This window comes from Heterocephalus glaber, unplaced genomic scaffold (assembly GCF_053883595.1).
Source record: "Heterocephalus glaber isolate CG9 unplaced genomic scaffold, H.glaber_assembly_v1.0 deba00001465, whole genome shotgun sequence".
NCBI lineage: Eukaryota > Metazoa > Chordata > Mammalia > Rodentia > Bathyergidae > Heterocephalus > Heterocephalus glaber.
The window spans coordinates 4,140,388-4,153,228 of NW_028258312.1; the positions used below are offsets into that span (position 1 = coordinate 4,140,388).

The following is a 12,841-nucleotide window of genomic DNA, read 5'->3' on the forward strand; positions in this document are numbered from 1 at the left end:
AAACTATAGCAACCATTCTCTAGCCTGGATAAATGAATATATTCTGCCCTTACTACAGTAGCATAGTTAGGGTTTATTGTACACATGTTCAAATAATTGTGCTAAGTTGTTTAGGAGTTAATAGGTTATCTCATTTGGAAGTCAGAATAGTTGGAAATAATTACAAAAGCACCCATGAACTTCTTGAACTCTAGCTGGGGGTAGTATATAATAGAAAATATCACCATGAAATGGCTAAATGAGTTATTTGCTTCACATCATTAAAAATCTGATTCTGTGGCCTAAATATATTCCCCCATTATTCATATGTCAAAATCTTAACTCCCAAGATGATGGGTTTAGGAGGTGATTGGGTTGTCCTTGTGAATGTATAAATGAGGCCCAAGTGAGATTCTTTGCTCCTGCTGCCATGTGAGGACACAGAAGTTGTCTGAGGAAGTGGACCCCAAGGAGACACCAAATCTCCAGACACTGTGATCTTGGACATCCTCCAAAAATGTCAGAAATAAATTTCTGTTTATACAGCATCCAGTTTGGGTGTTATAGCCACTAGAATGGGCTAAGACATACAGATACAAGTAATTGTTAATGTTTTTCAGCCAAAGCAAGCATGACGGCCAGTGTTTCTACGGATGTGCTGGACTTCCCTTTGTAGTGATAGATAACTGGCTAGCCCTAGAAATCACATAGACATTGAAGTTGAGATGACGAAGGTTAAGGCATGACACCCCTTGCTTTTACCAGGACAGCACAAGTTTTTCCAGAAGCCTTCACTAGTTTTCTCCCTAGTGTAGATCACACGACTCCTCATAAGTAAAGGCTGGGAAGAAGCATGAGACTTTTCAGCCTCTTGGAGAGGAGGTTGATCATGACGAGATGGCTAACTACAGCACTGCCCTCTGGATGAGCCTTGGGAAATAAGTGGAAGGCTCTTTAAGACATCCTGCAGGAAAATGGTGCTCCCTGAAATATAAATGAAAAATAGTTGTTTGATCTCTTCAAGAAATATTTTTTGAACCCCTCTTAATGGCAGATGCTACATGGCTGGCCTTCATTGAAGTAATAAAATGATGGAGCTCTTCCCCATGTAGATTATTGATTAAGGGTGGGTGTCATTGGCGTCCAGTATGAACAATCTATGTATTATGATTCAACTGCATAATTCAAATGTGAAGAAAATGTCCATTGTGTTTTTCTTGAATTGCAACATTTCAAATCATAGAATGCACAAAGTTTTGGTGGACTTTTAGATGGTTTATTATCATACTGTACATGCAGATTGCTTTACAAATATCTCAGTAGCAAGGTATAGGCTTCTTTTGGCATACTGCAACAGTCTGAGTGAAGTCACTCACTATGGTAAATTTCTACAATTAGTCTACCAATGTCCGTTTTGGCTCATATCACAAAATCTTACTTTAAATTCCCAGAAAGCATCCTTTCCCTCCAAATGAACACATTTAATCACTGAATTAGATTGTCCAACATAAATCCAAGGAGAAGCAACAGTGAGTTCCTATATCATCGGCCCAGCTTTGGGTAACTGGGAGAGCCAGTGGCTGCCTCATCTCCTCTGTAGAAAGTGAGAACTCTCTGGTCAGGCACCACAGTTACCAGAAGAATATGGCAGCTCAAAAAGCAAATGGGCATGATTTTGATGAAGTCTCTACAAATGTTTTCTATATTTACATTTATGGCCAGGCTAGACAATATACTTACCTAAAATATTGTAATATATCTTTGTATTAAGGAGTCAATAGCACCATTTTGACGAGTTTTAAAAATGAAACGTTCACAAATTCTTTTCCAGTGCTTTTAAATTAGAAGTTGGGAAGGTAACTTACAATCTTTCTGTAAATTTGTATATTATACTTTGTCCTCTAAATCCTGCAGCCTCTTGATTTTGTTTAATGGTGTGTAGTCTAATTACTGGAGATGTAAGTTCCCTGTATGTGATGGTATTCCATTAATTTAATCCCACAGGCTGCTACTGAGGTCCTTATGACCCTTTAGTCAAGAAAGCTCTTGGCAACCCAGGTATACCAATTTTACATCTAGGAAAAAATAGAAAAGACATACAAAATAATGTCACACGAGCCCCAAAACTACTTTTTTGAAGTTTACCTTTCTCTGCACTTGCTAACCTATGTTTTTTATACCCTAACAGTATCTCTACTTTTTAGCTTCTCTTCCATCACTGAGAGGATAGTCAATTTTTGTCCCCATCTGTCTTTATTTCAGTTGTCCTGTGGAATAATGCAGCCATTCATTAATCACAGATATCAGAAAGAAGCAAAGTTGCAAGACAACTATAAGTATTCAAACTGCAATCTGATCCTAGTTGGTAATTTTTTTAAAGTTCTTTGAAGATGGGGGTGAAAATATTGCCTGCAATGACTGATATAAAAGAGCATGTAAATTGAATAAAAGAAGGATGAAGAAACAACTTCATAGAATAAGACTGATATTTGGGGACAAAGCAGTTCAGATCATTCAAATTTTGTTGTTTGAGACATTGCTTCCTGTAAATTGTTATTTGATGTCAACTTTCAGGGAGATTTCTATTTCAGGTCCTGTGGGAATTGCCTTTTCAGGTCAAATAATTTAAAAGATTTGAAATAAAGCCAACAGTAACCTTGACTTGCGCCTCCACTAGCAAAGCTTTAGCAAGTAGGTGATTTTCTGGGTGGAGAAAGAGAATTTTTAGAAACTGGTAGTTTGAAAAACTTACACAGATAATCACTTCCATAGTTTACCTTATTTTGTCAATGAATACCCAGCCAGTGGAGTTTTTATTTTCAGTGCTGGGCTTTAGTGATTTGCAAAAATCGCCTTTGATGTGTTTGGTGATTTTTATTGTACCTAGAGGCTTCCCAGATTACCCCAGTATGGAGGGCTAGATGCTCTGAGGAAAGGCTGTGCCTTTGTCTACCCAGAACAATAATGGAGCAAGGAATCTAATTCATTTTGCACAAGATTTGAGACTGATGCAGACTTGGCGACACTTCTCTGTGGATTTCAGCCTTTCATACCATAGCTGTTCTTCTACCACTTTGCCCTACATTTCTTCATGAAGCCTTCCACAACTCCGTCTGTGCTCAGGCCAGTCCTTCCCCGACATGGCTCTTTTCTCCTTATCTACAATAATTCTCCCCACCTTCAACTCAATCTGACTTTCTATGAAGCTTTCCTCAATCATTCCTGGCAGAAAGGAGGATTTCCTTCTTTCCATCCCTGGAGGGCTTACCCTTACCTAGAATTAGCATAGGCATATGTGTACCTGTCTTTTCCTTCTAACTAAAAAGACCACTCTTGGAGGCTAGCACTGTTCAGCTCTGACTCCTCCATTACATGTAAAAGTTTTTCTGGAAACTTTACCAGGAAAATGAGTTCCTAAAATGGGCTCTTTTTGAGGAGCTTCAAAACTGGCGTACCATTTCCATAAAATGTGTTTTTGGTGGAGGCTTAATATCCCCTAAAGTATGCTGTTTAATTTTGGGGAAGAAAACTACTTATTAACTTTGGTCTACTCATTTCTAAGATATTTAAGTACATCAGTGACAGCTTTCAGACTCTGAGCAACCCAGATGAGTAGGTGAGGATGTAGACTTCTAATCTATATTTTCATCTTTCCCTCTCTGATTCTACTATAAGATAGGTAGGTAATTAGCAGATGATAGTTTTCAATTTATGGTCACACTTAATTGCATCCTTTACAAAACAGATTAAATATTATCCATGTCTCTCATATCAATGTATCAACCATGATGAACTGGTCAGTGAGTTCTGAGTTCTATAATATATCCTAATGGCTAGATGATATTATCAATTGCTGAAATATTTTAAAGAATATTTTACTTAGAGTCATCCTACAGTTTTACTTATTCCTAATAAAATGTTGATATTTGGTTTTCTAGTCAATACTTCATTTGCCAGTTTTTGGTTACATACGTTGAAAGTCAAACTGAAAGACAAGAGTCATGAATGCCAAACTTTCAGTATCCAGGTCACCTGCTTCCCCGAAGGCAGATATTTTGGAATGAGTAATTTCTCTATGACAGAAATAAACTAAGAAAAGGTCCTTCTTGGATTTCTAAATATGTAAGAAAAGTAGATGAAAGCATTTACTCTTTTCAGCAAGAATGCCCTTTCTTTTCAAAGAAATGAAATATAGAACACCCAGAAAAGCGTGGGCATTGGGAAGTATCTTTCTTATATAGAAGAACTGGCTGTTTCCCTATTCCTGAATTACTGATGAGCAAGTCATTGTCTCATAGAATACCATATAATAATGAAAATCTGATTAATATAAATTACTTCAGAATATTTTGAGAGATACATAACCAAAGGACTGTCATTTCTTAGCTTACTAAGCAACAGCTTCAGATTGAGTTAAATGCAGGCAAATACTAGTGTATTGTGTCATTTATATGATTTTAAAATATAAAGATCAAATTTCTAAAACCCATTCAAAATACTAGAAAGCTTAATTTTCCACTCTCAACCAACTCAATTTGTACTCTAAATTTCTTTTTTCAGGAATGACACAATTTTGAATTTTTAGTTTTGCAGGGAAATTTCACTCTTGTATCTTTATCACAATTTTGTTTTGAGATCTCTGCAACATAAGAGAAAAGTCACCTAACTTTCTCAGAAACAATGGAAAAAAGGACCTTAAACAAAGGGAAAAACAAAGCCCCTGTACTGTGGAAATATGTATTCCTAGAAGTTATCAAAAAACATGAAGTTCCATAAAAAACTGGGATCCTTTTTTTTTTGCTGTGAAGGGCTAGGTAAACATTTTAGGTGTGGCTTGCTATAGCTGCCACTGAAAGTTACTCAACTTTCCCCTGGCAACCTGAACACAAACAATACATAAATTAGTTTGGCAGTGGGTGTTCCAATAAAAAGGGGCCACTGGCAATTTGCTCTGTGAACTATTATTTGGCTGACTCCTAAAACCTGTCCTTTGGAGATTTAAATTTCATTCCATGGTAAATTATGTGAGAATTACTTTTTTTAAGAAAATCCACATTTGTTTCCTATGTATATCTCAAAAAAACAATTAGGCAAGCATGATTGATATTCAAGCAAAAATAAATGTTAACATTAGCCCCTCTTATTAATGATCCTTTTTGTCTGTATCCTAAGGTAATTGGGCATAAAGAATTACTTAAACCACTAAATCAACTGTTCTCACTCACTGATTCCCACTCACTGAACTTATAGAACATTTTAAAATCTTGAAGAACAAACCAACATTTATCAGATATGGAATAAAACACTATTATGATGCCATTTTGACCTAATTGCATAATAAATGGACATGTTAGAACACTCTTTTGATTTACAGATGACCATGAAAACATTACTGAGATGAAGGGTGCTATGAATAGAAAAAATTAATAAATCATGAATGTACTGTTTGTGATCTATGCTACTATAGCTATATTGCAGGCATATAAAATAGGTCAGGTTAAAGGGGGGCAATTATGAGATGATAGTTTTCAATTTATGTTCATACTTAATTGTATGCTTTGTAAAACAGATTAAATATTATCCTTGTATCAGGCAAAGGACCAAGAAAAGTCAAATCTAGCACATTTTTATCATTCAGAACTGATTGTCAAGGTTGAGAGAGAGCCAGGGAAAACAACAGCTTTCATAAACTCTAATGTAGCATCTGTTGTATTTGAGTAACTTGAAATAATCCTTTATATGGAAAATAAAGATTATTCAGTCTGACTGAAGATTAAATATTTGTCATTTTCACATGATCACAGCAAAGATCCTGTCTGATACAAATATTTCATATCCATGGGTTTTCCAGGTCAATCTTTAAAATACACTGAAAGCAACTATTAACAAGCACAGAATGATTTTGCAGCAAGACTTTTAAACTAAATTCTGGTCCAGTAAGAATCCCATGCTTCTCCTGCTAGTCTGGGATGCTCCTGTCAAGGCTTTAGAGGACCTCACAGTACTAGCCTGAGCCATAGAGATGAACTAAAATTATGATTTGGGACACATAGTAGCAAATCAAGACAAGAAAAAAGAAAACAATTGGTGGAATCTCATTTTTGCATTATTGGCCAGTGGGAATACGCCAATATTCAAACATCACTTTCAATTTTTTAATCAGAACATGGGAAGAAGTTTTCCCCTACTTGGCTAATTTGAGCCCAGCCAGGTTGTATCCTTGGACTCTTCTCTACAGCAATGTCTGATTCTTGTGAATTTGTTAGATGCCCTTCCTTGATGAGGAGGCTTCTATCTTGATCTAAGTGGGTCTCTGGGCCAGATGACAGGGAGCAGACTGAGACTCTACAGGAAGCTAAAATTATGCAATCAAGCCACCTTGAGTACATCATAAGTATTTATGACAAATATTTTAAAAATTTTAACCAAACACAATCAAGATAAGTATAAAATTATTGGGCTGAGATTACATTATAGGATCTCAAATAATACCCACAAGAAGTAATAATGACAAAAAGTTGCCCTTAACAGGTCAAAATACAGAAAGAGGAAATCTAGTATCATTCAGATTTCTCACTTTCTTTTTCCATCTGTCAAAAGCTAGAAATTCACCCTGAATGTATCAGTGGATTGAAAGGATGTTAAAAAATATATTTCAGAAAAGTATTGTGTATATTTCTGTGTATTATGTAGTATGAATATTATAATCATTATTGAAATTACATGTGCATAAAGAGTTTTTCAAAAAACTTTGCAGACACACAGTCTAATCATTAAGTAGCATCCAACTACTCAAATGCTCAAATGTTGTCAATGACCCTGATCAGAAACATATTAGTAATGAACATTAAAGAAATTAGAATATGTCCTAATAGGCACTAATTACAAAGATATTATAAAATCTATCAAATAAATAAATGTCTGGAAATTTCCATTAAATAGAACTGCACAACCAGACTGAATACTTTACAATGACAAGAAAATTACACAATGACATTGTAATTATGTAACTGACTCTGCTCTGTGTATCTGTCAATTATATATGGAGTCAACCTTCAGGAATAACCTGGTGCTAATTCACTTTGTTGACTTCTTTTTTTTTTTTTCTTTTTAATTGGCTCTGCAAGGACTATCCTAAACCAGAATAAATGATTTACCAATTTTATCCTTTGCCTTTTCTAGCATCTACTTTTCCTTTTCCAATTTGAAATACAACAGCTGCTTCTGTACAATAAAAACTGAATTATAAAACAAAATGTCTCCCTTTAAATCGTCAGCTTGTAGACAAACCATGATCAGTTACCTTGCATGTGAAACTGGAACTAGGCATTGGTAAACATTCTAAATTACAAAATATGTTAAAATACTATGTAATTGAGGTCACAGTAAAAGGCAAACTATTCTTTTGTTTTTAAGTTTACCACTGAAAATGTCTATAGAACCTTGATGCTTATTCTAAAATCAGTATGTAAAAAAATTCCAAAAGTCTTTTTTTAAATCCATGTGTAATGGCAGTGTTGATTAAACCCTTCCAAGGAAATCTAAAACTTGCCAATGGTTATAGTCTTATTTTCGAGGTAAGTGGCATAATATCACCATCATCATATAATCTTCATCATGCATATTTGTATATTTCAGTAATTTCTAGAAAGACATGTTGCCTGTGGCATAGAGATGGTGTCCTGTTAATCTAGGAAATAAAATCTGGATCCTGTTTGTAGTCTTTTCTCAATGGGGACATGTGACTGGCCCATAGTAGATTTTAGTAAGTAAGAATATTACTGACTTTATGGCTCTACGCAGACTGTAGACTGTAGTCACTATGCGAGGGCTTAAAAAGGGGACAGAGGGACTGTAGTCATAGACAATTTAACAGTGCAGGAAGGTGTTGTTCTTTGAAGTCATGCTGGGAAATACTTCTCTGAGGCACATGAATGGATAGCAATAGCCAATAGATTTTATTTATTTCACTCTACAATATTTCTGAAACATTTGTTTGCTTCTCACCAACTCTGCAGTGTGGAAAACTGAAGCAGCTCAGATCTAAGAACTGAAATTCAAATGTAACTTTGCTTAAAATAAAATGTACTCTAGACCTATACTGTCTAATATAGGAGCCACTAGCTACATGTGGCTATTGACTAATGGATAGATCAAAGGTATTATATACACTTCTAATTTTGAAAACTTGGTATAAAAATAATTCAAAGTCTCATTTTTAATAATGACTATATTTATAACCATAATTTGGATATATTAGATTAAATACATTATAATTAATTTAAGCTTTTTACTTTTAAAAATGTGGCTAATGAAATTTAAAATTGCATATTAGGCTTACATTACATTATATTAGATAGTACTTCTTTTAGACAATAACTTCTACAACCATTTTATTTTAATTTCAGCACTCTTTTTGTCCCTGGAACAAATGAGCTCTTAACAGTTTTGAGAAAAACTAGTGAGATTACAATCAAATATTTTTAATGGGGAAAATAATTCAAAATTGCCCTTCATGGTAAAAGAATCAAGTTTATACGGTATATCTGAACTTCTTAAAATATAAACCAATACTGTAATACTGTTAATGTGATACTTGTTAGCTCTAAAATGCAAAATGTATTGCTTTGTGACATTGTCAATTAAGATTAGTGTAACGAAGTTTTTCAAATTAAGTCTATTTGTCTATCCTTATTTGGCTAAGTAATCTTTGAGATAATATATCCAGGTTTTAATAAGTAATATATATTTTTTTTAGCTTTTTTTTTTTTTTTTTAGGTACCGGGGATCGAACTCGGGTCCTTGCGCTTGCGCAGCAGGCGGCGAAACCACTGAGCTAAATCCCTAGCCCCTCTAATAAGTAATAAAAATGTTGACTCTTTTTTCAAAAATGGTAACATAATTATCTAACATAGAATGTATTTCTATAAAAACTTTGATTTGATAGAAATGATCATTTTTCTGAAAACTTGACATGTTTCCAACTGAAATGACTACATTAGTATGTGGGGATTATCAGGAAATAATCTTTTACATAGGAGTCAAAATTTAAAACTCCCATTGATTAATAATGCAGTTTATAGCAATTATCCTAACACTCTTGAGTACTCACCAATGAATGGTCATATGCAATCATTTAGGTAGGTAAGTGCTAAACTACATTTTGGCTGTGGCATTTGTAAGGCTGTTCCTATAGTCCACAGAGCCAATCAATAAGGTCAGTCCGAGGGTTGGAATGAAATTACATCTGCCCTTGGAACAATATAAGGTGAGCTTGGAGTGATGATGTGTTCTGATATTTCAACTAAATGCCACTTTCCAAGAAAGCTCCTTTTCCTTTCTTCCTTGCTCTAATACTATATGGGATATTTTATATGTATATCTGTTAAGTTTCTCAAGGAAAATTACACCAGGAAATTGCTCTTCTTCTTAAATGGAAATTTTAATGCTTAATAAACAGGAAATTTATGAAGCTTAAAAATAGTGTGTCCTTTATAAAAGTCAAAAGAGAATTCTGAGAGGGTCTAATTAAAAGAAAAAGGAAGGAAAGAGGAAAGAATAGCATAAGCACTATTAACTAATAAAAGTAAATCAAAACCCCAAACAGTCATCTGACCTTAGATGATACGCTACTTAAGGGTTTTTCTCTGCAAACCAGTGACCTGACAGAGCCTGAACTATGGAATACAAACTGGTCTACCTTGTTTTCTTTTCATGAGAATTTGTGCCCAGAAAGCAGAATGTGTGTATAATGAGATCTAATACTCTCTAAAAACCAAAGATTTAATTTTATTTTCCAATTTAATAATTTTGAGGAAGAGTCAAAATAATTTAAGATCTGTTTATTCCATGAAGATTTTTATAATCTGGTGATTTTTTTTATTGCCTTCATTTTGGACTTTGAAAATAATTCTTTTTTTAAATTAAAAAAACTCCACCAAAATATTATACATAATTATTTTGATTAAATGTTTATTTCAGCTCAAACTAGAAATAAATTTGTGATGCTTGGACTTAGTGTAATTTCTATGAAGGAAAAATGTTCCTATGGAAGTTAAAGAAAAATATTTATTCTGGAAATAAATCATAATAATACATTAGGTCTAATGTTTCAGCTTTTTAAGAGTCTGATTTAAAATTGGTGGGGTTTTTTTTCTTTTTGTTTTTTAAGGTCAATACAAATTTACATTGTGCTAAAATTTTTGACATGGAAAATTTCAAAACTACATTGCAAAATGTGGTATAAGCAAAAGATACACTAGCTTTTTATAGTTATTTTTAAATCCATAAACAGGATATCTAAATAATCTTCAGCTAAAGGAGGGGAAAAGCTTTTGTCAACAATAATGTTTCTTTATAATAATGAACAATCTGATAACGGAACATGTTATTCTCACTCTCTTCAGACATTTTGGCATCAAACTGTGGAATAGATTTTTAAAAAATATTTAAAGCTTGTTTTTGTAGTTAATTCACACAATATTATTATCTATAAGGTTGTATACATTCACAAATAAACATAATTATTCCTGGAAAATGAAAAGGAATCAATCTTATCTTTGTTAGCCTAAGTCCCATTTTTATCTCCTTTTCTTCCCTAAATGTCTTTATATTCTTCCCTATATTTTGTCCATTTGAAGGGCATCTTACTGGATAGCAGGTGAAGGGGAAGAGTGAACCTCAGCATGAGTCTGTAAAATACTTTCTTCAGGAGTATAAAATGGTAGAATTTTACGGGAGAACATTTTTATTATCATTACATATGTAAGAAAGAATAAAATAAAAAGGCATTTTCCACATAAGCTTTTGAGGCATATGGGATTCACGACCCTTGTGAATATTTCTTACCATTTTAAATGAAATTTTTTTGCACATATTGTACAACTATCACCTATCATATGCTTGTAAACAGTTTGAACACATTAATGATGAAAAGTAAATATTGGGAAAGTCATGGGAACATGTCTTGTAGCACTACCTGGTATTAGCTGAGCAGTAGTTCAAAGGGGTTACTGCCTTAAACCCAGAGGATGTAAGATGGCTTGATTTTCAATGAAAAACCAATTTGCTATTATTTACTTCAAATGTGTGCCACTGATTGCTGAAAAATGTATGTTTTTAAGTGTTGTGTTACTTGCAAGTTCAATTTAACTCGCTGGTATTAGGTATCCATTACATGCCATAGAAAACACAATTATTTTCATAAAGCAGTCACATGCATTGACATAGAGTTACCAACTGGCATATATGTATTTTTTTGCACCTCAAAAACAGAATCACTAGAGGGCTTATCATGCTTCCACACCTTCCTTGCTGAAAGACAAAGTACGTAAAATGCTAGAGTTTGGCCTCCAGATCTGAAGAAAGCCGATTTAGTAGTCTGGCAGGATCACATGTTGTTGTGAAAGTCCAAGTCCCATGGTAGGGATTTCCTGCTCCTCTTTGGGGTCTGCTGCTTCCTCCATAGGCTTCAGCTTCTCCACTCCGCCCTTCTCTCTCGCCAGATCAGCCACCTTTATCCCATCAGGCACCATCTTGGGGGCCTCTTCAGCATTTATATCTGCATCTTTTACCTCCTCTATCAGCTTAGCCTCTGTGGCTTCAACTATCATGTGGACCCCATCTCCTTGAATATTCTCTTCTTGTGGAATAGCTCTGATGTCCTCATTGCACTCTTGGGTTGGCGATGGTTCTTGGCCAGACTTCTGACTCTCCTGGATGCTGCTGTGACTGCTGCTGGCACTTCCCAGTCGGGAGGAGGCCACTACTGCCTTCACTGCTGCCTGATTGGGGAAAGGAAAGTTTCAAGTGTCATCTCCATTCAAAATCCAAGTCAGACGTCAAGCTCTACTTTGTATTTAGGGAGTGTATTTCAGAGGTTTGTGTTCAGTCTTTCAAAGTACATTATTCCAGGATTGACTGTTGGATGAAAACTTGTTTGGAGAATAAACAGTAAAACCTCTTTAATCTCAAATTAAAAGTATTTAATCATCTGGACAATTGAAAGTCTGAGAAAATGTATTTGCCCATAGATGACTGGACAACATTTCAGACTGTTTCCCAAAGTATTTATTTCATGGAACATTAATTCCATGGATTTCAGCAGGTATTATGAAGATGAGTTCTGTGGTCAAATTAGTTTGAAAAAACCTGGGTTAAATCACCATTATTTAATGTAGAGTCTTTCAAATTAATTCTATCACAGACCCCCTGCAGGTTTATCTGCTGATATCTGTATCAGCCTATGAAAAAAATGGCTGAAAGGTCCCTAAGTGTGGCCCCTACCTATTCTCTGAAATCCCATGCTTCTTACATAGCTAATCCTAAATACCATTATGTCATAGAAAAGCACCTAATCTCTATTTTATATATACAGGCTATAAAATAAACAGGTAGTGGTACCTCAGTTTATGAACCTAGTTTATTTTACAATTTTGCAGAAGATGGCCATGTTTGTGTTTGTGTGGGGAAGATGGCCATGGCCATGTTTGTCACCTGATGCAGAGTTTCCAAATGGAAGCAAAATTGTGCCAAACACTTGTTTGGAAACTGAATTGTTTTGCAAACAGAAGTATTTGTGAACCAAGGTATTACTGTATGTTCTAGAATAATTTTTGTATCATTTAAATTATTTAAATTTCTTTTCAAGTGCAACACATACATACAATGAAATACAGTTTTAAAAACGGTCTCCTAATTTTCACAGAAATTTCATATTCAGAAAGAAAACAAATTTTTGAATAAACAGTTTCCTGAAAAATGCTGCTCAAGTTTAGCCTTAATTAGATGAGAAGCAGCAATAGTATATTTGGTGGGAGAATCTCAAACTTCAGCACATTTCTTATATTAGTAATGAATTTAT

General features: G+C 34.4%; 1 protein-coding gene across 4 annotated transcripts in view; it reads right to left on the reverse strand.

Annotated features, from left to right (window-relative positions):
• Window positions 1-7,564: 7,564 nt before the first annotated feature.
• Camk4 (calcium/calmodulin dependent protein kinase IV) overlaps window positions 7,565-12,841 on the reverse strand; it is a 224,522-nt gene continuing 219,245 nt past the window's right edge. For 3 of the 4 annotated variants that reach the window (XM_021255864.2, XM_021255863.2, XM_087180865.1), the window contains one exon: window positions 10,111-11,762. In XM_021255864.2, the coding sequence (XP_021111523.1) occupies window positions 11,352-11,762 (411 nt within the window). In that variant the 3' untranslated portion in view covers window positions 10,111-11,351. Of the gene's footprint in view, window positions 11,763-12,841 lie in introns of all 4 variants that reach the window. The other variant, XM_004841772.4, reaches the window with a different exon arrangement.